Raw genomic sequence first — 26628 nt, forward strand, 5'->3', positions numbered from 1 at the left:
ACAGTTGGAAGCATTGTGTCAAGACTGTCCTCAACTGAACTCCCAACATCATGCTACAGCAGCTAGCCACAGTACAAAATCTCAGACTTTGCAAAACTTAGCAAAGTCATAACCCCAAAATTCAACCTGCAGTTAACCAAAACTTCAAATCTGAAGTTCCAGGCTCTCTGCTCTACCCTGTATTGGTGTAGATGCAACATCTTAGAAGCACACAATAAAACCAGCTGGTGTGTCTGTCCATACATACCTGCTCTAAGGTTGCAGTCACATATGGACTGGCTAATGACAAAAAGCAGATCCATAGCTGGTCAGCACTGGGGTCTAAATTTGTGCCTACAAATAAAGCTGCGATTTTCTGAAACTGAGATCACAGGTATTTGTCAAGCACAGCAACACCAGTAAGATTGGGTAATACATTGTCAGGGGCGGGGGGGGTGCTGTGGTTTTGCCTTGGTTGGGCAGTTTGGTTTTGGGTTTTATGGTTTTGTTTTTTTTTTAAAAAACAACTTACACACTGGGTGTAACACAAAAAGCTTGCAGTTTTCTTCAAAGGCCAAAGAAGTTTGCTAGCAAACAGGTACAAAAAAAGTGAATTTTATTACATGTCATTTAGATTTATACAACACTTAAATGCAAGACCCCCACTTTCAGAACAGTGTGTGCCCCCCACCAAGGGAACCACTGTAATCTGAAGCCACCAGAGGGAATTTTTTCCATTAACCATTATAAATATTGCTTGAACAGATTACACAAAGTACACATTACAACTGACATTAAGGTTACATACCCAAAGATATAGATTTACGTCCGATTAGATTGGCTAGTTACCCCTTTCTTCAAAGCTACTTGCATAGGCTTTGAGGGTGTATGATTTCTGCACGCTTTTCTAAGCACTGGATACACTGGTTAATTACACACAGCAAATGGCAAACTCATTCACAGCCCTGCACATGCAGTAACAGATACCCACGCCATTTGCTTCTCTATAATCCCAGGGCATTAATGATGCGATGTCATTCAGTGGCTCAGGTCAGACTACGCTCCAACCCCAAAAGTAAATTGAAAATACTAACAGGCAGTTGCAGGGTTTCCTCTCTCCGCCTCAAATCTCAAGCTGGTTCCACCAGCCCGGTTTGCTAAATGCATGTGGATATTTTGCTTGATGTTTTCACAACAGTTCACTCTTCAGCACAGAAAGCATTTGTTTTCACTGTGGCCTTTCACATCTTCTGGTACAAGAGACCAGGTGACACTCGCTTTTACCCATACAGTTATGACATCCCATTATAACTGCAAAAACCCCTACTAATACCCAGAACTTACAGCCTCATTTCAGTTCTTAAAGGCTCCACATTTACTGGCTTTAGCAATGAATTCCTTTAGCAGGGGACCATCCATTTGCCAAAATGCTGTAGTTTGTGTCACTTCCGTCAAATGATTGACACAAAACTTAAAGCAGAATTCCTCTAAGTCCTAAACAGAAAAGAAAAAAGAAAACAAAAAAAAAAAAAAGAAAAAGATCTTATTATCTTTGCTTCCATTACTGAAATTTACATTCAGGCACAAATGCCTGTATATGCTTTATTTTTGCAGAGAATTAGACAAACGCATTAACCTAGTGGCTCTCAATGTTTTTCCCCCACACAGTCACTATGCCAATGCAGCAGAAAGTAGTAATTCTACCCATGTGACAGTTACAAGGGGAAAAGTAACCATAATTTGGTTCTCACTATATAGCTGCAGTCACAAAAATCGGCCATTAAAACTTCTTCCAAAGAGTTTTGGCTGCATTCGCCGACAGATATTAAAACCCAATACAAATAGGAGATCTTGGGGTAATGATATATAACCAAGACTGTGGATTAAGAAAATTCAGCTCTTTTGTTCCATAACAAACTCAAATCCGTACATAAGGTTGCTTGACTTCCTGCTTAGTTAAGGGCTTAACTGAAGCCGTGAAGTTGCCTGTCACCAGGCTCAACACAAGCGTGTACTAACTGGATAGTTTTAAAGCCCAGTTCAGGCAGGCGGCCTTTCCGTGCATTGGGAACAGACTCGGGTGACAAAGTATTTCACAGATGTCCCAAAAATGATTCAACAGAAGTACTGTGGCACAATACAGCATAGCAATTCTTGCAGAAAGTGGACTCTGGATATTTGAGTCTACTTGGAAGTGCCTTCCATCTAACGACTAGAAAAGCCTCATAACCATCCCTGCACCCGCAGGATGTCAGAGAGAAAGGATGTCTAAAAAAAACCAAGACGCAGTCCTTGTCAATATAAGGTTGGCCGCAGAATGCTTCCCACTCAGATTATTTGTTTCCAACTCCTCTTTTGAGGAGGAAATCTACTCTTTGTGGTGCAGATCTACACTGCTATAAGGAAGATGCTGCAGCCCTTACAGAACAGCAACTCCCCACCCTGTTCTAATTTCCTTATGTTGTAAGTTTGTAGAACTAGTACTTCACACCTGAGAACACACCCTTCCTTAGCTGCTCAGCAGGCTGGGCACTGCAGCAAGGCATAACAAATTTGCAGAGCTCTTTAAGCCATGTGAGGTATGAAAGACTGATTAATATTCATGTTTTCACTTAAGGTCAATACTGAAAGCTAGAGCAACTGTGTGCCAGTGAGAGTTCTTGACACAACAATAATATAAAAATATATCCTGGCCTAAAACCAGGCATTCTGAAGCTGTAGATCTTGACTTGTGTGGCATCTGTGCAACGAAAAGAGACAAGCTTATTAGAACTGAACACTGATGGTTTTCTTTTTTTTTTTTTTAAGTAACAAAATGAACTAGCATTTTAAACAAAATTACATCATACACATGACAATATTTTGCACTGCTTTATTAAAAAAAATTCATATTCCAAGTCAATGCAACAGAAGCATACAATAAACAGAAATATTGTAGTATTAGTAAGTAACTTTGGAAAATTTAAAGTTCTGTATAAAAAAAGGCTGAATTTCATTTGCAGATGGATGCACTCCCAGCAAACTGTACTTAATATAGACTTCAGTGAATAAAGGCACAAGGTACATCCCATGATTATTTTAAAAGCTACAGTAAGAAGCCAGACCTGACCTAGTTCTAGCCACTTCAATTCAGTCAGTCACCAAAAGGAAGTATAGGAGAGTTTCATGTCATGGAGATATTTTAAATTAGTAAAGCAGCTTCTTTTAACTGTTGTCTTCCAGACACACAGTCCCTTGAATGAACTGCACCACCCAAGCAATTTCAAGCCCCCATCTAGCATTACTGCATGTAAAAACCACTTTTTACTAAAACCCAACCCCTCAGCATCACCCATTCTCTCCCTGATGTAGCATATAAGCCTACGGTTCTAACTTCGTTTAGCTAGTAAGGCACAGCCAGGGCATAGTCACTGGATTTCTTCTACCCTTTACAAGCGGAATCAATCACACACTGAAGACCCATCCTGCAAACAATCTTTTAAGGCTAAAATATGGAAATCTTCCTATTTTCCATGAACTCCCACCAAAGAAATCATTATTCACAGTAGAGCTGAAGCCACGATTCAGACACTAACACAGCCCTCTGGGTAAAGTATATCAAACAAGCAACACAATACAAGGTTCTGAAATAAGTTAGGGCATCTGCATGCCAAACGCTGGATATCAAGTACAAGAAAAAGCAATGAGTTGATGTACTGAGTACCAAAACCACTTTATAAGCATAAGTTAAAAAGCAAGTTAAAAACCAACCAATTGAAGTTGCAAACACGATGCACAGATACTATGCTGAGCACAGAGCCAAAGCAAGGCCAGGAATACTTCCTGATTAGTTCACAAAGCAGCACGTTAGTGATCTAGTAGTGAAGTCGGACATTATGCAGTAGGGAAGTTGTGTGGAAAGGGGGAAGGCTAGCACACCATTTCTGTCTTCAACATCTATTAGGCCCATAAAGCAGTTCTTATCCTGCCGCTTCATTAGCGTACTGTGAAGACTGAAAGCGTACTTGACTGTAGCTGAACAAAACAAACAAAAGGCCAACAAAAAAACACCCCGACAACCAAAAAAAAACCTCAAATGCACTCAATCCCCAAACCTACCACCATATGACATCACACACCTTACAAATAAGTAACTTAAGGCTTACAAAACTGCTTTTCATTATGTTATGGGTTTTGCTTTGTATTTAAACCCTTTCCTTGTTTCAGAGTTAGTGTTTTCATCCTCAGAAATTTTTTGTTACAGGGTTTTCTTTTCCCCCACAGAAATAGTAATTCATGAAGCTTGGCACAACACCATAACCTTTTACCATGAAATTAAGCAATGCAAACATTTACAGATACCAAGTCTCAGCCTGGGACTTAAGCCATCTTTAGTTATGTGTACTAGTTCACTTTTCCAGTACTGGTTTACGGGGGGGGGGGGGGAAGGAAATAAAAGATACATCTCTCATGGCAAATACAGTTTTTATAAGTCCAACATTCTCAAATTCTGAAAATGGCAAATAGCATTATCTGGTAGTAAGTGAGAGAGCACTTATATGAATATATAACTGGCTGCTTTTCTCCATAGTTTAAGTCAGAAAGCAGCCACCTATTTAAGAGATTGAAGTTTAGAAGTTTACCTCCGCATCATATCTGACAGCAGCAGAGAGCAATGAAAATGCATTTTCCACAGTAATTCCTCTCTTGATAATGTGTTGACAAAGTTTTTTCAGCCTATTTTCACAGTACGAAGTAGCCAAATCCAAAAGCCCTGCAATTAAAACACCATTGTATTAGTCAATTATGACGATCTCTGTCTTTCAACAAAAGTTTATGCTCCTGTGGTACAGATTGCATCCGTATTCTCTATGCCTATATCATGCTTTTTGCAAGTAGGTCACTATTAAAAAAAATGTATTTTATCATTACACAGGAAGAAAGGCCTTTTACCTCATGCCACAATCCTGTTAATCTCTGTAAATACACAAGCTGTTCCACTGATTTGCATACCTAACTGCTTGCGAGTGGAACTGTCACGAAACAGGCACCACCAGAACACGAGCAAAAAGCTACCGTTACAAAAATCTGTGCTTGAATTACAGCTTGCTCTTTGATCTGCTGTCCAAGTTTCCCCTATTAGATCTACTGAGATTCTTTAATATTATCCTAAACAATAATTGACTCCATTTAGTAAAATATGCAAGTATTTTAACCCAGAGAAATAGTTTCTCTCCCAACCTTAAAAAAACCTGCCCATAGTTCATTTCTAAATATGCACCACTTTTGCTGTAGTAGGTTTGCTACAACAGTATTTTAAAGACAGCTTAATTAATCACCAGCAAAATCCATTACAGGTGAGACTAGAAGCCTATATCAATACATTTATTCTGCATCCCCTGTCTCAGTTTTTCTGGATGCTGCCTTCTAACATAATTGGACCATAAGCAATACCTATTGCATCTTCAGGCGGAAGGTCAACACTGTCTGTATACAAGTACTCAAGAAAGGCACGATACACAGGATAAGAAAACTGGTCTATTTCTATCACTTCCTTCATATCCTCATTCCAGTATGACTGGAACATGGTTCTGAAGTGTTCACACCTAAGAGACAAAGACATCATCTGGAACACTATTATATGAACACATGAACATTACATTACAGTCCCCCTGAAAAACATATTTGGGGCACTCTGCAATATTCACAAATATTTTACTATACCCCATCACAGCCGGTGGTCCACATTTTGGTTCCTAAGACAGTGGCCATTGTTATACTTATGCATCAAGATAAAACCCTTATTTGATCTATGTTACAGAAACGTCTGTGTACACATTGCAAACAGACCAACTTAACAGAATTTATCATCCTGCAAACAACAAATGGGCCTAGTGAAAATTTAATATGGACCATTTAAGACAGAGTTTTGATTCAACTCCTTTTACAATCACTTCATTTAAAGTGATTATGGGTACAGAGATACGATATATTACAGGTTTAGGGGTCCCTCCCTACCCTTTACTTTTTGTCCCCCCTTAAGATGCGATACCAAGAGGTTATTCTGTATAAACAAGAGCTGCAAAACATGACCACTACCTGATTTTCAGAACAGCTTTGTGGACATGGATGTACTTTCCATCCACACGGAACTTTAGGTCTGAGGTTTCTGGGCTGTCAAACTCTTTCTTCAGAGACTCTGCTACTGTTAAAAAGTCTTCATGCTCTACAGAAACAATTTTAAAACAAACAAAACAAAACACGTTAAGCATCTTAAACAGAACACACACACATCGCTAACTAAAGCTAGCAGCTCAACTAAGAGCGTGTCAAGGAAAATAGGTCAGTACCAGGGCTCCATTGGCTTAAGCGGTGAAATGGGAGGAATGAATTAATCCAATACCATTTCCTGTTGGCAAGGACTGCTCCACAACAGCTACAGGCAGCACTGGTCAGCAGTTCCCATTCCAGCTCGTTGCACAGAGGTAGCACAGCACCAAGGCAAGTACCTGGAGAACTTCCTCTCATTCTCCACCCATGAAATGGCCAGCCTCTGGCAGCTCAGTGCTAGTGCTGGGTCAGCTCAGCTCTGCCACCTGCAAACTAGTCCCTGCAGCTAACCTGCTGGTAATGGGAGCCTACAGCATCACCTGCGACTGACTTGAGACACGGTGGACAGTACTTCAGCCGTGGTGTGACCTGAGCCTAAAGAGTAAGGAAACGTGTCACCAGTTGGCCACTTTTTTGTGCTGGCAGATTGGATATAGCCTGCAGGTTGTCTGTTAAGGTCTTTGCCAGGGCTCACTAACATGAGCTATCACTGACACCATTATACTCAGTTATCACAACACAAAATCCAACAGCAGTGCTGTTGAAGAAGAGAGAGAGTAGATGCTACGTTCTTGGTACAACCAAGGACACAGGACTTCAGCAGTTTTGGAAGTGGATTAGAAAACCTAATTTAACCCACTATTTGAAGCTTCTGTTGATGCATCTTAAAAGTGTGTTTCAAAACACATGGGTGCTTAGAAGCAAAGTATGGAAAAGAAAAATGAGTGGATTTCCACTATAATGGGATGTGGTCTGTCTCCCATGTCCCACAGGACTGCACATTGTTCATCCATATACAATCCACAAATTACCCTTTACCATTAGGGACAGCTAAATTAGTTGGTATTTAAAAAGAAATACTCCTATAACAGACAAGTCACATTTGTGCCACAAAAGACCATACAATCCTCCGATTTACGTGGATCATCCACAGAACCTGCATCTCATCAGGGCTAACTAAACCATGCTCCAATCCCCCTCCATTTGCTCATGTGATTTATTTTTTTTTTCTAGGTCGTCAGCTTAGCTTAAGCTATGCACTAGATCAACTTTCACTCCAAATACCTTAAGTTCATTCCTCAAAAAAGGCTGCAGATTTTTACTTTACCACAGCCAATCCTGAGTGAATGATTCATTTTTTTGGCAGAGCCATCATAACTGGAAGTAGAACAATAACCTTTATGCAGACTTAGCGCTCACTAAGAAAAAAACCAACAAACAAAAAAAAACTAAGAAGAAAAAAGGTTTTTCTTAACCTATATGAATGAAAAAGGTGGAGAAGGAAAAAACGCATATGGAAAATGGAGATTAAAAATGCCTCCAGAATGAATGCTTTTGATTTAAATATTCAGTAAGTAGGATTATCAGAATAAGAGGGGAAGAAACCCCAAAGGCTAAGAGGAATGAAAATGCAGTTACAAAAGTCAAATACCTTGTTATACTCAGTCTGGGAATACCTCATAAAAATCAAGAACTTGAAAGGTACTGAAACTGGGGAGATGTCATTTAAACAGCCTTCACTATTAGCAAAAGGCAACAGACCTGGACAACCATCAGACCTCTACAGAGGGCAAGACTAACGCATATCACAGAGGATTAGAGAGTGGAGAAAGTGAGAAGTGGGATAAAACAAGACTTGGATTTACCCAGAAGCAGATCACTCTAAGTTAATCTTCTCTCTCTAGTAAATCTCTGCAGTTTTCCTCTATAGACAAGATGCTGTTATCTGGACCTCTATAAATGTGATAACATGCTAAATGAGAAGTTAAGATGGAAAAGCTCAGTTAGGACAAGCCACATGCAAAGATAAAGTCTGAATCTGGAGAAAGGTTACTTAGGATGTGATCCCTCCATAAAACCAATTTCGTACAGGGACTAACAAAATTAGGATCTGTTGTCAATATGAAAACAGATTAGATTTCCTAAATGATCTTGAGAACTGAAACAGCAGATCCAAGATGAAAACATCTTCATGTTTTGAACATGAAAACACCTTCATGTTTTCAAGAAAGTGCAGGCTAAGCACTTTGTAGCATATTTGGGGTCAAATAAGAATTAGCAGCATGTAAATCAAAGATAATCAAGAAGAAACTCTTGGGCTTACTTGCTGGTCACAGAGACTGCATCCCAAAGTGTAATCCAAGGCAATATAAGACGAGAGTTTCAACAGAGAAAACAATTATAGTAGAGTCTTGTTTTACAGGGACTATTATTTACAGGTCTGCCTGTCTCTGGGGAAAGTCAAACTAAATCAAGTTGAGAGAAATCATCTTACAAAATGAAAACTTGGAATTCTGTTACTTTACTTTCCTAAGATGAAACATAGGAGAGAGATTCGCTCCTTCATATTCATATTGGAAGGGTAAATACTAAGGAGGGAAAGGTAGAGATAACATTTATAATTCAAAGTTGTTAGATAGCAAAGTAACAAGAGTCAGGAGCAGTCTTCCAAGTAGGAATAGTTTTAAGAGAAAAAAGTTATGTTTAATGATCCAGGAGTCCTCCTCAGTCCTGAGCTGGAGCTCAAACAATACAAGTGTAGGAAATACACAATATTCACAATACAATGGTAAAACGGGGTTCTCTACAGATGTACACTTGCACACAATCAATCTTGTTAACCCTATTCTAGATCCTTAGCTGCTGAAGTAGACTGTTTTCTTCAGACAAAAAAAAATCCTAGCTAAAAGAGCTAGTTTTAATTGCTGGTTCTCCTTAAAGCAGGAACCATCCTGCCACAGAAATGGTATCCTGTACTAATTGCTACAAACGTACACAGAGAACATAGCACTGGCTGCTGTATCACAGCTTGTCCTCACCTACTGATAGAAGACGCCACATAACAGCAGGGGTAGCAAAGCAAGCAAACACATCGTCAGTGCAGGCAAAGTGAGTGAGGTGGGGAAAGATCACCGACTGCCCACGGCATTGGCCCCACATGTACACCTGGCCGCTCTGGGTCTTGGCAGCCGACGTGTGAGCAGAGTGGCAGGCTGCGATCTCCACAACCCTGAGAACAGAAGAAACCTTGTGAGATACTTACAGGTACAGAAACAAGTGACAAATGCCTCACCAAAATAACAGCCAACCAAACTATGCATCTACACTCCTGTACTTCTTTCTTTGTTCTGCATGAATGTGATACTCTTTGAATGGATATTGAAAAACTGCAATGACATTTTCAGATTGCTTGTAGATTTAATTGTAATCAGATATTGCTTTCATTATGTCATTCTCATCAGTTGACGTTCCTCCTTTTCTTCCATCACCATGGGAAAGGGATGAAGAATAACAAAGTTTTGTTTTTCCCCTTTAAAACCAATGCACATCAGACACTTATTCTCAAGAAGAAATGCTTATGGAGCTTATGAAACTTCCAGTTAGGGAACAGGCAGGAAAGTTATACTACTAAGATTTTTGCAGAACATTTTTCAGAACTTCTTTCAAACAGATGATGTAAAAATTCTCTTGTTTTGAGATTAAGTTCCCATGTATTTTTCAATAAAGCCTTTATTAGGAAACCCTTCTACCCCCCTTTTAATCTGTTTTTTGTATGTAGACAGAGATCTGACCTACTGCCTGTATTTCTGATTTCTTATTTTGCTGTTAGTTTCCTTTCCTCAACACTGAAATTCAGCATGCAACATGGACAGTACCTCATTTGAGAAGTGAATACATGCACTTAATGCCACACTCTTGAAGAGCTATGACGGTTTTTTAACTAAAGTCTATATATTTTCACCCATATCACATAGTTCCTTAAGATATCAGAGCTGCTGATGCACACTTATCTGTTCTGTTCCCTCATTGCTCAGGCAATCCCTAACTTGCTATCTGAAACATTACAAGAACTGAAAAGAATCACATGTCCATTAAAAGGACCACAAGGACATTTCTAGTGTCTCTGTTCTCATGATAAGCAAAAAACCAGGGGAAGTTCCAGCGTTAGTTCAAAATAAAAGCTATGCTTTCCTGTTTTTTCTCCACACTAAAAATGCATCAGAGGATTTAATGCTTTTGTGCCAGAAACAGATCAACTGGGACAAATAAATGTCTTTCCAAGCTGTCTAAGAATACACATATCAAAATGTTTGTTCCTTTACAGAACAACATCCATGAACAGTTAGCTTTTTAGGCAAAAAGCTTTTTTAGCACAAAGCCCACATTTTAAGTGCAAAAATTATTTCAAGATAAAACACAGAAAGAATCGACAATCACTTTCAGTACATGTATCAATAATTTTTGTCAGATAAAAGACTAATGGGTTGTTTTACACCATTATCAACTTATGAACCTCTATACAACACAGATCTTTCAGCATCTCTGCAAGACACATCTTAAAGTAATTGTTTTAGGGACAACTTACTTTCCATCACAGCTATTACCTAAACTACTTCCTTCCCCAAACTTCCTCCTTAGTAGAACAGATTCTTATTTTTAGAGTAACTATACTGTACTTAAGAACTATAGTAGAACAAGTACTGTAACACGTTACATCATGTGTTTAACATCAAAATTCAGGCCACTGACCTTCATAGCTGTTCCTCTAAGCTAACCCCAAATAAAGTCTAAAAGTTCCTTACAAGCTATATGTGCAATATTCTTCAAGATGGCATCAAATGCTACCTCCTAAGGAACTGTCACCAGCATTACATATAAATGACAAAAGAGTTATATAAATGAAAAGACCAGGAGAAGCAGCAGTAATATGCTTCATGAGAAATGACAGCTCACCCACTTATAGCACTGTTTCCAAGACAGCCAAGTCAAGCAAGATTTCTAAGTTCAAGTGACTTATCTCTCCCTTAGATTCCAAGCAGAAGTTCTACGATATTTTCTCCCTCCTTTAGTCATTGAACAAATGCCAGTTTTATTATAATCCCATGCTTGAGTTCACACAGTTCTAAATGCGATGGTTCCCCTTAGTTCACTCAAGAAATAAATCGCTAAGAAAACAAAGTTGATCTATTTGCAAACATACACATTTCTCTCCCAGTGCTTTTTTAAATATTTCAGGTTGCTTCACTAGTGTCAGTTCCTTCACAGACAAGCTAGCCTCACCTCAGTGGTTTCTATTGTGATGGTTCCCTTCTTCTTTCCCCCACCCATTTTTTAAGCTCTTAAGTAATCTCAGTACTGTACAGCTTCTAATTTCATGTTAAGCGTGAGAAAAAAGTAAAAAATAGGAATGACTTCCCAAAAAGACAGTTCAGAAATGGAGGAGAAAAACCAGCCACAAGTGTTCCCTAGTTAAGAGGAGATTACAAATTAAGAGATTTACAGGTTAAGAGATTATAGACTAAGCGGTTTCCAAACAGAGGTACATTAATCTATGGGTATACACATGGGCCCTGAGAATGGGCCTGAGGTCCAAGTTTGTAGGTGAACAGAAGAGCCATCCCAAATATGAGGATGACAAGGGTGCTAAAGGAGGGTGGACAACTCTAGGAAACTAAGAAACTACAAACTACTAACTGGTACCACTGATAAAAGTAGCATTATCTGCCCTTAGCTCTAGCAACCTTGCAAATCAAGTTCTGTTTACGTGGTCAGCTATTGTCAGCCTTTCAGAAAAGTGTTTTTTCCTCACACGTCACTTCTTGCAAAGGTGGTACTTCCTCCCCCCCCCCGCCCCACCTTTTTTTTGTTGTTAATGTAGGCCTCAATACAGTTTAAAAGCTTGTCTTACTGATTTCATAGCTCCAAATTTTTAACCAAAGGAGCCATATTTAGAATAGCCTAACACTTAGTCATTCATTATCTTTTAGTATCAGGTAAACAAAGTACATTTACTTTCAATAATCATTACAGATAGCAAAAAGCACTCAATCTATAATAAACAGTAAGTTACCATCCTTTCCTACGATTTTAACATTAGCAATAGAAAAACAATCCACCAAGCCCTACACATGCATGCTTCCAGTGCTAGAGGCTGCATAACACATGCTCAGACTTATCAATCCAGAAACAGCTTCAGCAAGATTACCTTTCTTTTTCCATCATGATCTGCATCGGGCTTAGCTGGTTACTTTTATTGCCAGTTCCCAGCTGCCCGTAAGTGTTAGCTCCCCAGGCATAGAGCAAACCCTCATCTGTTAGTGCTAGTGTGTGCGCATAGCCACAGGCAATCTGTAAGTAAATGTAAAAGCATTACTACTAAACAAAACAGACATGAGAAACAAAATTATCGCACACATTACCTTAGTCTAGCTGATGTTAAATATCTCGGGCGTTCTTCATTTAGCACTACAATGTGTTACTCCTCAGTACTTAAAGCTAACACAAAATATGTTAACTGTAGGTACTGGAAAAGTCCCAACTTAATTAATTTAGTGTTCATTGTTTACTCCTAAATAATTTACTGCACTCTTGCAAAGTCTCCCTAGCTTTTACTTGCTTTCAGTTGCAGGCTCTTCACACAAAGAACAGTGAACTTCTAAGTTGCAAGATGTGATAATGAACTACTTTCAGAATTTGATATTTTGAATACTATAAAAACTATGAGACAGCTGCAGTTCAACAGCCAACAACCGTTCAACCCAAGTTATCACATGAAACTCCACAGAACCTTACTAGAAACCCAGGAAATCCCAAATTTTAGTTTTATTCTTTAGCTGGAAAAAAAAACCCAAACACAACAACCCCCAAAAACCAAACAAAAACCAACCACCAAACAACCAAACCCACACCCATAACTCTCATTTTCCCTCTCCCCTCACTTCTGAAGGGCTCATTAGAATATTGATGTAGATTCCAATTTGAACATCTTGTTCTCCCTCATTTCTCGTCTCTGTCTGGTATATTTCATTCATTCAGCTTTGTAACAAAGATGCAATTTGTATCCATAGCATAATTTACTCATAGTTACACTAGCTAACTTTAAATCATTCAGAACATTCACAAAAGCAAGTATTGTACAGATTACTTGCACTTTTTATAAACCTAATATAATTTATAGGAGCTAAAAAAATTCAGTATTTGAACTGTGAAATCTAGAAGCAGGTATAAGATTCAAAAAATACAGTTTTAGCAGATGCTAGTAACACAAATGCATTTTTATTTCCATGTTAGACATACCTGGAGTATACACACACCATGTAACGCTGCCACTCTGCATGGCGTTAGCTGATTGCCGTTGTTGCCAAGACCTAGCTGACCATTACCATTGTAACCCCAGCCATAAACCTGATTGCAAAAGGAAAACAAAATTAAGCCACTCCTCTGTAGAATTATAGAACATTTAAGACTTAGTATCAAGCACAAGTCAAAAAGTACATCTTATTAAAAAACTGTACACTATTTCAACAGCAATAGAGAGAAGGCTGAAAGATATTAAATATACTGCAATGACTGACTGTATTTAACTTTTCAAGCCTGCATTTACTTTTCAAATAAGCTTTCAAAATTATATTTGCCTTCAAAGTACTAGGAATTTTGCAATAAACTTACAATATACCAAAATCTCTCGCATAGCACCAACATTTTAGGTTTTCTACACTTTTCTTTTTCCTTATTATTTTCTCTTTTTTTTTAAAAAGAAAACAAGAAATTAGTTATTCTGATCAGCTAATTAGCTATTGGATTAGTTTAAACTGAAATCCCCAGTTTAGCTCTAATTTTTCCTTTAGTTTTGTTATGATGGACACATCAGGACAGAAGTACGTACTATGAAAGCTCATCTCAACCTCAGGGACTTTTACAATCCCTCCAGTCACAAAGAAATGCTACGCTTCAAGTTTGGTCAAATGTGGTCAAATTTTTGGTCAAAATTGAGGTTACAGTTCATACCTAGAATGGAACAGTTGCACAATACTAGGGCAATGTTCAAAAGCTTGGTTTAGTTTTGCTGCTGGCAATTAAGCAATGTGTTTAAGAACCAGGATCAGTCAGTGTACTCTTGCAGAAAGATTAACTATTTAACTGTGCACGCTTTCAAAAAATCTACTTAAGACATGTTAAATAATCTACTGAAATATGAAGACAGATGTGCTTAATACAACTATTCAAATTCTTGCAGTTGCAGACTCAGTAAGAATTGTGTTCCAATACAGTCTTTGCCATAAGAAGGAATGTTTAGTGTACAGACAGCATCTCCACTTAATCGCAGAGTTTTCCTTAAACTGGCCTCTGAGAAGTTATCAATATAATTCTGTGAATACAACTCTATACACCCTGAGCACTCCATGTCAGCATTTCTCCATGTTCAGACATTAACCTCGTAAGTTCAGGTAACAGAGAGAGAACGTGAGAACACAGCACTGCTTACCTCACCATTGTTTACTACAGCCATGGAGGAGGTCTGACCACAAGCGATGCCAACCACCATTTTACCCTGTAAACAGTTTGAAACTCTCCGAGGAGTTGGCTGGTTTGCTGTAGATCCAGATCCAACTTGACCACAGTTATTATAGCCCCAAGCGTACAGCTGTCCATAAAAACAAACAAAAAACTGCAGTTTAAGCCTTAATCGTAGTAATGATAGTAGTAAATTATAATCTTACTGTAGTCAGATTGGGTAAACTGTCCTATTTAATGAGCTAAAATCCTTAAAATTAATTTTCAGCAGCTGAAAATTATAAACAGCAATAGGACTCATCTAGCAAATATGAATGTAGCACTTTTTTCAGCTTCTTGCTACAAAATCAGAGCATCTGACTACAACAGGAAACAAAAGGAACATATTTCCATATGAAATGTATGACAGGCTATAAGACAAAGAGCATAGTGAGCAAACTGTCTTTATACTTTCATGATGTTGGAAAAAGGAATGCAAGCCAGAACGTCATTTGTTTCCCAGACAAGCTGAACTCCCCAATTTACAGCTATTTAGTTTTCTTCATAGAACTCTACACCAGGTTATAGCTGGACACTCATCATACCTTTTATATCTTTCAAGACCTCTAACAGGAGGTGGTTTTGTCAGCCCACGTTTCATAGTAGCAAACCTCTCCTACACAATGGCATTAACAAAAAAGCACCATCTCTGATATTATTAGTTTGCCACTGGCAAACTTTGAACTAATAGAAACAAAAATATTGGCTCCCTTCCTCTAAAAGTCCAGACGACAGGGAAGTAGTTTGCTATTAAAAAATATTTATAGCTTTATATTTTCAGTTCCTTCAATTTTTATTACATGCATACACACCCGTAGCTTGGCATAAAACTATTCCTGATAGTTCATTCTCTGGTGCTTCACCTAGTTAAAAAAAAGTTTGTCCTCTTGGAAATAGCCAGCCACAGACATGCTAGCTAGTAAAAGCACAGACAGATACCCTAATGTGAAGTCTGCACATCCTTCAGTGCCAGAAGCTGCCTGTTTACTGTGACACCAAACCAAAAGTCAGTCATTACAAACAAACACCTCCCTCACCACCAAAAAAACCCAAACCTAAAACCAAAAACCCAAAAAAACACCAAAGACAAGAACCAAAAACCTCCCACCAACACAACTCATTTACCATGTCTAATATGAACAAAAGAAAGCATTAGTCCTTTGCTTTTCGTTACTTGTATTTGCTGGACCTTCGATTCCTACTGAATATTTGAAGATGCTCTATAAAATATCTTTATTTCAATAACACAGAAAAAAATTGAGGTCAAGAATCTCAGAAGGGAGATCAAAATGCCAAAGAGCTAATCAGTTTCCTCTCTCAGAGCAACATGAATGTCTGCAGTCCTTTAAGTCTATCACTGATACTTATTTTTTAAATTTGCACTGCATTAAAATTGCACTGAACCAACTGTACAAATGAATTATACCAAGTATTTCCACAAATACTTCCAACTTCGATGCCTCTCTGAAATTCTAGATATATCAAGTCACAAGGGTTTTTGCAGCCAAATCTTTCTGTAAATAAACCGCTACTTAACACATTTCGCTCTTTTCAGTATAATCAATTCTGGTACAGATAAAACCTCAGAGCACAAATAGACTAAGCTACTGCAAGGTACGCTAGGGATGGATTTATAGTACATTAGCTAGCCACAATGGCAAGCAAGCTGCAAGTATCAACTCCATGGCAAACACAAAGAAACTTCCCCGCTTCCATTGAGATTTCAAGCATGTTACATTTATTACAAGAGACAGCATGGCCATCAGAGGCAGCTACCACACAGCAGCTGGCACCACTAGTTTAACTAATACATGAACACCCTCTCCTTCCTGCATGCACACCAAATTTTATAGTTTAACCAAGGCAAATGTGACAGCATGAAGATCTTTCCTAAGCGCAGGCTCTCCTTTCAGATACAACCCAGACCACTTTAATTAACCCAACATCTCTTTCCTACCCTCAAAATGCTGATTTGCTGCTTTGTATTACTGTTGCACTATGAGTCCACACTGAACCGTAACACAGACGTGCTCAGATTACCAGGATGGAAAGAATCGTAGTTTCCATTTTCATCGTTAGGAAGGTTTTAAAATTAGAACTCTTCTTTTGTTAAAGCAGAGCAGAAAACAGGCTTTCCTCCATGCAGTAACATGCAACTCAAGTCAGATACACACACATTGGTCAAATCTGACTAAGTGGAAACTAATTGTACTTGTTTCCCACTACACATAGCCTTAAGCCATGTAAACAAACAGCATAAAGCAGACTTGGAGGTAAACCAAGTGCTCTTTCATTAGCTACACACAAAGGTATTCAAAGGTGTGCAGAGCAACATTCTTTCACAGTGCCAGTGTGGAAATCATGAAGACTAGAAGAAAAGGACTAAACGCTAACCAGTGGATACAAATAACTTGACATATACCCCTTAAATAAAGAATTGCAAGCAAACAGTAATGTTACATTTTGCACCTTACAAACCCACTCTTTCACCATTAAGTGACACAGCTTTCCGTTTTCATTCCTGTGAAACATACAAAAAATGAAAGACAAAAGTTTACTAAGCTTTTATTCCCCCGTTTTTGTGGTTGGGTTGGGGTTTTTTTGTTGGGGTTTGCAGGTGGGCTTTTTTTTTTTTTTTTTTTTTTTCCTTTTGAGTTGTTTTCAAGTCTGCTCTGAAGAAAAGGTCTTCCTAGTTTGAGGCAGTAGGAGAAAAGGTTATGTTGTAACTACACTGTAGAGAAAGAGAGAACTTCAGACTGCAAGGTCACCTGCACTATTCACTTCAAGGAGATTAAGAGATTTGAACAGGTTTCAACTTACATCCCCATCAAACGACAGTGCCATGGAATGATGAGAACCACAAGCTACTTCCACCACTTTCTTTATTAACAGATTTGTGCAAACTTGAACAGGAGTAATGCCCTGATTGGTTGTGCCATTCCCAAGTTGGCTGTAACCATTATGTCCCCAAGCATACACTTCACCATCTGCAAAAAAAATTAAGTTTGTGAGAAAAACCACCAAAAATTCCAAGGAAGTTAAGATAGACAGAATTCTAAGAAGTTAGCAAATACCAACATGAAAGTGATGGACATTAACAAATAGTGAAACTATTACACAAATCATCCACATACTAAAAAATTATATACATGTATCACAGTACAACCTCTAGATTTATTGTGGAAATACACGAAAGTGCACAGGTAAGACTGAGTATGTCATAAACGATAGAGCAAAACTCTACAGCTGCAACATAATGGAAATGGAAACTTACTTTACCTATTACAGAATACATTTAGTTCCACTTAAGAGCAATGAGAACTCCTTAGTGTACATTACCCAATTAACAAGTTAATACAATTACACCTTAACCCATTCTTGTTAAATGCAAGTGGAACTTAAAATCCGTAACTTATGTTTCTATACTAAATGCTAATTTTCTACCTTCAGTGCAAAGTACAACATGGGGTCCACTTCCATAACTGAGACTGGAAATCTTCTTTCCACATAAGGCTTCTAATTTCTTTGGTACTATTGTGCTCTGATTATCTCCAGTTCCCAAACAATTACTGCAATTCAGTCCAAAAACAAATACCTGAAAAACAGAGGAATACTCATTTCAAGTGATTTATACTCAGGTATGCACAGATGTGGTAACATCCAGGTCTTCATAAAGCCAGGACAGAGTTTTGCCATGGACTCTCAGGGGCCGGAGACTTCCCTCATGGAAGTTAATAAGCTCAAGAGTCAGCACAGGGACACTTTGGAAGTTAACTGATGAGCCTGAATTCTTCAGATCCATGCAGGCCTGGATGCTACGCTTCTCATTTGCAGGAACTTCTATTGGCTTTGCGTGGCAAGGTTTTGGTAGCGGGGAGGGTTACGGGGTGGCTTCTGTGAGAAGCTGCTGGAAGCTTCCCCTGTGTCCGACAGAGACAATGCCAGCCGGCTCCGAGACAGACCCAACACTGGCCGAGGCCGAGGCCATCAGCGACGGTGGTAGTGCCTCTGGGAGAACTGAGTTAAGAAGGGGGGAAAAAACCTGCTGCGCAAGAGAAACTGCAGCCAGAAAGAGGACTGAGAATATGTGAGAGTGACAACCCTGCAGACCCCCAGGTCGGTGCAGAAGGAGGGGAGGAGATGCTCCAGGCACCGGAGCAGAGATTCCCCCGCAGCCCGTGATGATGAAGACCACGGTGAGGCAGGCTGTCCCCCTGCAGCCCAGGGAGGTCCACGGTGGAGCAGATCTCCACCTGCAGCCCGGGGAGAACCCCACGCCGGAGCAGGTGGGTGCCCGAAGGAGGCTGTGACCCCATAGGAAGCCCACACTGGAGCAGGCTCCTGGCAGGACCTGCGGATTTGTGGAGAGAGGAGCCCACACTGGAGCAGGTTTGCTGGCAGGACTTGTGACCCCGTGGGGGACCCACGCTGGAGCAGTGTGCTCCTGAAGGACTGCACACCGTGGAAAGGACCCATGCTGGAGCAGTTTGTGAAGAACTGCAGCCCGTGGGAAGGACTCACGTTGGAGAAGTTCGTGGAGGACTGTCTCCTGTGGGAGGGACCCCACTCTGGAGCAGGGGAAGAGTGTGATGCGTCCTGCCCCTGAGGAGGATGAAGCAGCAGAGATAACGCGTGTGATGAACTGACCGTAAACCCCATTCCCCGTCCCCCTGTGCCTCTGGCAGGGGTAGGTAGAGAATCCAGGAATGAAGTTGTGCCCAGGAAGAAGGCAGGGTGAAGGGAAGGTGTTCTGAGATTTGGTTTTATTTCTCATTACTCTACTCTGGTTGATTGGTAATAAATTGAGTTAATTTTCCCCAAGTTGAGTCTGTTTTGCCCGTGACGGTAACTAGTGAGTGATCTCTCCTGTCCTTATCTCGACCCACAAGCCCTTTGTTATATTTTCTCTCCCCTGTCCAGCTGAGGAGGGGAGAGTGATAGAACGGCTTTGGTGGGCACCTGGAATCCAGCCAGGGTCAACCCGCCACAGAACTGTACTATAAAAAGCATTAAACTGTGAAAGTAGAAGACACCACCTTCTTTTAAAAGCAGTTTGTAAAGAGCAGACACAGCTGCACTGTAGGAGGCTCATCCTACAGGCAGCTTTGATAGGACTTTGGGAAAAAAAGAAATCCTACTCTACCCAGTCTTACAAGAAACCCTCCCATTAATTCATCCCAGAACATCTGGCTTGTTTTCTTTCAGCAGCACAATGCTAACTCACACTGAGTTTCTGAATCATTAAAATCCACAGATAATCTTCCGCTGTATTGTTACTTAGCAAGCCATAACCTCATTTTATATCTTCATACCTGGAAGTGCTTGCACTTAATTTCAAGCTACCACAACTTCTTTTGAATTCTGACTGTCTTCAAAAGTGCATGTAATCCATCCTGGCCTTTGCCATTTGCAAGTTTTCTAAATATTCCATCTATATGGTCCCCACACAAAACTAAAAAAAAAAAATTACAAGTTATATCCAACTTGTTTTGAAATACACAAATTTCACACAATGCTTTTGAGAAGCTATTAATTTACAAGTATTCCATGGACTCTGAAAACAACTACCTGTAGAGTACATGTTCCACTTTATTACAGCCTTACCTCATCATTGTGCGTTATGTATATAGCTTCATTGGCTGATGTACCAAATACACATGCTTTCCGAATAGATGCTATTTCTTGAGGTGACAGTAAGGTAAATATTGGCCACTTGCCTACATCCACCATGATGCTGCTGTGTGTCATGATGTTTCTACAAGTAAGATTACATTGCTGTAATAAAAACAAAAGCATATTAAAAAGTGTATTTTGCACTTTCATCAATAGGCAGTAAGACAATTTCCTTTAAATTAGAGAAAAAGACACATTATGGCTCTGAAAGTATAACATTCTATTCTGTATGAATTATGTAATTATATTTCCATGTATTAAGGTGAACAAATAGCAAGTCACTGGTAGGACATTGGAAGAACAGACCTTTTCTTAACAGGATATTTAAGTAAACTGTATTCAGTGCAACTGAACATCTGCTGTTCTACAAGCAAACTTATTAAAAGCTTGTGATCTAGCAAATATCCACTGGCGGCAGAGTGGATTTCTGAGGGAATTTTCAGAGGGAATTTCAGTTGGAATTCCCATTTATTGAATTTTCACTCATGACATTTTTTTGTAGTCTTACAACTTATATATGCCATGTAAGCAAGCTGTTGATGTATATGTGAAACCTGCAAATAAAAATAAAGCTGGAGCTGTTGAGCATATGACCCAAATCTGCCATCTCTTGCATAATCAAAAGCTGTTATTATGGTCAAAACCTATTTGTGAGAGCACAGAAGCATGAGATAAACTCATGAGTTTGTACAATTAAGCAGTGAAACACATCAGAGAAAAGTGATTAAGTAAAATTGTCATAATCTGTTACTTAGAAACAAGCTGGACCACATTAAAAGCTGGAAGCACGACTGGGTATAAACATCATCTGTCAGTGAACACAGATGTATACAATCCATCCTTCCACAATGCTCCTTCTTCCCAGTTTCCTCAGGACAATTGCACCAGCTCAAGAACAAAGCTGACAGTCAACACAAACATACAGAGCTTATCTAGGCCTTCAATCCTGCACATAAAAATTGTAACATCACTCATACCCTGAAGGGGTTCTGCCACTGATAATCTATGATCCATGCTCAGTGTGTAAAAACTGAAAAGCCCTAGGTGGACAATTCCACAGAATGTCAATGGCATGATACAAATCACAATAAACCATTTAAAAAAGAAAACAAAAAAGCAGCTAAGGAATCATTCAACGAGTAAGAAATGCAGTCTCTATCCAGATGTCACCCTCTCATCAACATTTAGTTCCTTCCTTTTCATTTGTTTGCTCCAGTCCTACCCCATCCCCCTACTCTTTTTTCTGTTGCCTTCAAGTCAGGATTCTTCTTGATGATGCCTGGGTATCAGATATGGATAACAGTGAGAACACAAGAGACCCTCTTTCCTTTGCGTCTGATGCCTGGTTCTCAAAACTGTGACAACCAAGACAGGGCTTCAGAAAGCTATTCAAGACCAGCAGTCAATCCTAACATACAGGTTGTTCAGCGCAGATGTTTTTTGGAAGGAGGGGGTTTATTATTATTATTATTATTTTTTTAAAAGTTTGAGAAACACTAACATCACAATGGAAGTATGCATACAAAAAAATCAAACACAAACAAAACCCAGACTTGTCTCCTTATCAAATTCCGTTATCTTGCTCCAACAACCCAGCTCTGCTCTACAGGCACCTCTCTAAGAGCCTGACTTCACTCTACATTTCACATTTGAAGCAGGTCTTGAAAACACCTGAAGTCTCCAGATGGCACATCCATAATAAATTTTTTTGTAGAACAGCTTTTCAAAGTCTACCTGATGACAAGACAACAGCACATTCTACACAGCTAAACAGATTTGAATGCATTTAAGCCTTCTTAATTTCTAGTCCAGTTACAAACTGAGGCTAGTTAGCTGCTAAGGTTTGTTATCTCACTTTGGGAAACCTTTTAACGTGTGACACTATCAATCAATTAAAAGGAGACAGCGATGACTTGTTCTTTTGAGCAAACGAAGTAGTTTTACCTTCTGACTTTACCTATTTAATTTGCCTCATATAACATACAATTAGCAACACACAAACATCTCAAACTGGATATTAAGAAAAATATTTTCTTCACTGAAGTTCTTTTCAACGCATCCTGCCAATTTAAGGCATGAAGACAAAATGATATTTTGATGGAGAATATACTAGTAAATTAACATTAACAAGTTTTACAGCACCCTGAGAACCTATTCTACTCTAAAGGTAACCATTTTAAAATGTGTTACTTTACCTCTCCCTTTCTGATCTTTGTATTGTCTTCAATCTGTCCACTTGGCTTATTTTCCACTACTGTATAACTCAGTTAACCACTCCTCTTTGACAAAACCTTTCCAAGCACTTCCAAAACCTACGCGAGTTACACTGCATTTCCCATACCTCAAAGCTCAACTGGATATCTTGTCACACAAACTAATACCAGCAGATAAAATAAAAGCTTTCAAGCACACAAGAATTTCCAGATTGAAGACATGAGCGATGAACTCCATCCACAGATGAAGAACCTTAGAATTTTTGACAGGTCTAACGCTGCTTTTTCTAAAACAATGCTGCATATTTCCAATTTCAACTGTTAATACAATCCTACAAAGTTATTTCAAGGGTTTTCCCTAAGAGGTTTTTAATAACAACTCATCTGCCACTGGCAGGTTAGTTTCTTTAATAAATATAAATCCTAAAGCCTCTCCAGGTTTAGCAACCAATGAAGGGTCTCAAAAATCCTTAAAACAAACCAACAACAGAAAACATCTCTTGTCTTTTATATATAATATGTACTGTTTCTCAAACACACACCCTTTTCTCCTCCTCTACAAATATTAACTATTGCCCTTAGATGCTGCTGTTCGCTGGAGTATCTATCATCAAGTTGCAATGTTTTTGCAGTAGCAACAGCAGCTATTTTTGTTTATGTCTAAATGAGTGAAATAAAATACAAACTTGAAAGTTCTGGGGCTTATACATGGACTACTGTTTCTTAGCTTTAACTGTGCATAAAAAGCTGTTTTAACTACTTATTCTCCATTTTCCACAGAAAATAAATGCCCAACCTAGATATAAGCACCACCTTTTTCCTCTCTCAAGATGGATGCCTTAACAACCTTAGTCAACTTCCTAGTTTTCCAATAAAAGTTCTCGTTGCCACAGGAGGGGAAAAAAAGAAAAAAAGTCTACAGTGGGAAAAGAGTATTTGGGGAATATATATTTATATGTAGTACTGCAAATGGAGATGTCAGTAAAGTAATTCACTGTTATCAAAACAGAAACCAAATTAATTTTAGCATCCTCCAAGACATACTGCACACTTTCCAAAAGGGTAGATACTCTGCAATATTGCGATTGACCTCTCACACCAATCACACTCAAACTTCAACCTTTCACAGCCTTTACCTGAATATGAGGGGGAAAGGCGTGTGCAGGGCTGCTTCTGGGCAATCTTTGCTACAAAAGGCTGATCTAGGAGACTTCAGTCATGACATTGCAAGCAATGGCACAAAGAAACACAGTGTCCTTCACTCACCCTTCCAGTACTGCATCAGTAAGAGAGCTAAGGTTATTGTTTACTTCTCCTGATAGTGACATTGAGGCCTGGACCCGCTCCATTACATACTATGCAAGGACTGCACCTTAACTGAAAGTTTGTAAGTGCAACCCAGTAGCAAATGTACCAGATGGAGACCAAAGTAATGAAGTTATTTTAATCTGTATGCAAATTGCTGTCTCAATATATTAGCTCTCAAGCTATTGTTTAAATTCATGGCAGCAGCAGTTCTAAGGAGTATCTGTCATTTACAGATCAGCATCTAGATTTCAAGTTAATTGCAATTAAAAGCCTTATAAGTATAAAAGTCATAAGCTTAAGCCTGGTGCTCTGGTAGATAGTTGCTTTTAGAAACACTGTATGTCACTGCTTTTAACTGTCTTTTAATTTCTGCTGCATGATCCAGTGATAAACAACTACATACCATATAGCTTTATTTCTACTGCAGAACTAACCAGCAGAGGGAGCTTATATCAACAATACCTCTTCTAACTGCTTTGACATCTTTCAAATTATCCAACAATATCAGTATACAAACAGGAACAGAAACAAAGATGATTGTTTGAATTTCAGTGAGGCTAAAAATAAGCAAGACAGGATGACTTGTAGAGAAGGAAACTGAACTGGCCACATATTGTGAGAAAAAGAAATTGAACTCGGAGCAGTCACCAACATTAGGGGAAAAACCCCAAAATCTAGATTTGCTCACAATTTAAAAAAGCCACATGCTTTCAGAGACATAAGCCCTTCAAAAATTCTGTGCTAAACTGCTGCCTATGCATTCAACTTCTCACTAGTTTGCTTTCTAAAGAAAAAGTGTGCAGGTTGACTCCCAGTGACATATGTAAGCAAACATGAATCCCTGCCTTAAAAAAAAAGACAGTGTTTACAAAATGTTTTGTTAAATGATTTTAGATAAAGTTTTACAGAGCTTATAGTTCAGCTAAACAAATCCATGCTGGAGAGAACAATAGCCTAACACAACATCCTACCGGGAACACAGTACCAATTGTCAGTGCAACAAAAAACTATAGTTAACTCCTCAAAGATTATCCCCTTATTTATAAAGGCTATTTGAACACAATTGCACATTTGTTTGTTTCACTCTTTTCTCAGGCTCCAGTGTTGCAGTTTATTCCAGCTGGGCAGACTTACTCTTGCACAGAAAGAAACTGCAGGCTCAGGCCTTCATTTCTCCTAATTGTCTACGGGAATTATAAACAGCAGTGAGAACACAAAAGCTGGGATATCTGGCTTTAGAACAACACGAAATGACTGGCACGCTTGATCCTTTTTTAATTTTAAGTACACCTCAACCAAGAGTCAAATCCTAGACGTAACACTAATCTTCCCCATGTTTTCTCCAGTTTATGTTTGTTTTTTTAATCTCGTATTTCAGTATGGAGAAAGGACATGGAAACAATACATACTATTGACATTAATAAAACGCATGAACCAAGCAATGTTATTGCAGCTTTCTCTCTGCCAACAAAAAGGTATTGCGCTCTCTGAAATCACGTGCCTTAACTTACTTTCCTTAGACCTTACATAAGGCAAGATTTCTATGACAAAATCTGTGTGTTCAAACCTCTGCACGATTTATTTTTTGATGCCTTTTATGAGCAATACAGGGAAAGAAAAACCTGCTGATCTAAGAACTGACAACCAGACCTCCTATTTGCTTTGAGTAACCAGCTGAAAGAGATACAAGCAAGCAAAAACCACCATGCACATGAATACTATTGAACATACGACTGTTCTAGCCATAGGAAAAAACCTGTAGTAGGATAACAGACATCCACTCACCATAACAAAACTGTAATTACAGTCACAATATGCCTTTTTTTTTTTTTTTTTTTTTATGCTGAACCATTACTGCAACTTACTGAAGCCATTCACTCGGGACATCTTCTAAAGCAATACCTGTATTTCAATCTGATGTATTCAGAGATAAGCATTCAAAGGAAAACATTCATGTTAAGGCTCTAAAGAATTTTCGCATCTTCCAAACACTCTTTTTCCTAAAGAAACTTCGTGCTCCAAACACATTTCCATTTACAACGTTCAGTATCTTTTTCTCATAGCCCCATCCCTAGTTTAAACGATTAAAGCCCATTTTACCTTTTGCCAGTAGACAACAACACGCTTTCCAAAAGAGATCACCTAAACTGTCTAAATTAGAAAGTTCCTTTAAAGAAGTAAATATTCCTTTAATATTTAATTCAGGAGAAGTGTATTTTAATAAATGAAGAAACACTAATTATTTATATAAAGCCCGGTGAGGAAAAAAATAAAAAAATAAATTGCTGAGAGCCCTGCTTTTTCGGTAAGCTAGATCTCAGCCTTCGGGAAGCGGACCACAAAGGGAAGGATGAACTGAAACACCACGAATCAGGAAAAAAAAACCCAAAACCCCCAGAAAACCCCTGTGAGAACATACTGTGAGCTACGCCAAGCAGGAAGAGAGCCTTCCAGAGAGCCGTGCGGGAGAAGTTCACAGAGAAAGCTTCTCCAAGTCGCTCGGATGAGCCGCGGCCGTTAACGGCAGCCGTTAACGACGACCGTTAGCCGCGGCCGTTAACGGCCGTTGGGCGCGCGCCCCGCCGCAGGTCAAGGAGGGGCGGGGGGGGGGGGGGAGGGGGGGGGGAACGGCGGCGGCGGCGGCGAAGTGACGCGTCACGTGACGCCAAGCCTCGGGAGGGGCGGGGCGAGGCGGGCCCCGCCTCCTCCCTCCCGCCCTCCCGCCCTCCCGCTTCGACCGCTCGCCCGCGCGCCGTCACGTGGCCCGGCGGTCCGCGGCTCCCGCCGCCTATTGGACGCGGTCAGCGTGGCC

General features: G+C 39.4%; 1 protein-coding gene across 7 annotated transcripts; it reads right to left on the reverse strand.

The window, feature by feature from the left end:
- Window positions 1-578: 578 nt before the first annotated feature.
- Window positions 579-26430, reverse strand: RCBTB1 (RCC1 and BTB domain containing protein 1). 7 transcript variants are annotated; one of them, XM_030036278.2, is made up of 12 exons: window positions 26236-26430; window positions 20227-20397; window positions 18067-18217; window positions 17443-17609; window positions 14555-14713; window positions 13366-13473; window positions 12275-12417; window positions 9108-9298; window positions 6058-6184; window positions 5413-5564; window positions 4602-4732; window positions 579-1473 (listed from the first exon to the last, which is right to left on the reverse strand). In XM_030036278.2, exons 2-12 carry the CDS (start codon window positions 20368-20370, stop codon window positions 1333-1335), a joined length of 1614 nt encoding a protein of 537 aa, XP_029892138.1. In that variant the 5' UTR covers window positions 20371-20397; window positions 26236-26430; the 3' UTR covers window positions 579-1332. The 7 variants fall into 7 exon arrangements, 4 of the variants coding, with proteins under 4 accessions (XP_029892138.1, XP_029892139.1, XP_029892141.1 ...); XM_030036279.2 differs by lacking the exon at window positions 26236-26430 and adding an exon at window positions 21040-21352; XM_030036281.2 differs by lacking the exon at window positions 26236-26430 and adding an exon at window positions 19935-20074.
- Window positions 26431-26628: the final 198 nt, after the last annotated feature.

The sequence above is a fragment of the Aquila chrysaetos genome, chromosome 14 (genome assembly GCF_900496995.4).
Source record: "Aquila chrysaetos chrysaetos chromosome 14, bAquChr1.4, whole genome shotgun sequence".
Lineage (NCBI taxonomy): Eukaryota > Metazoa > Chordata > Aves > Accipitriformes > Accipitridae > Aquila > Aquila chrysaetos.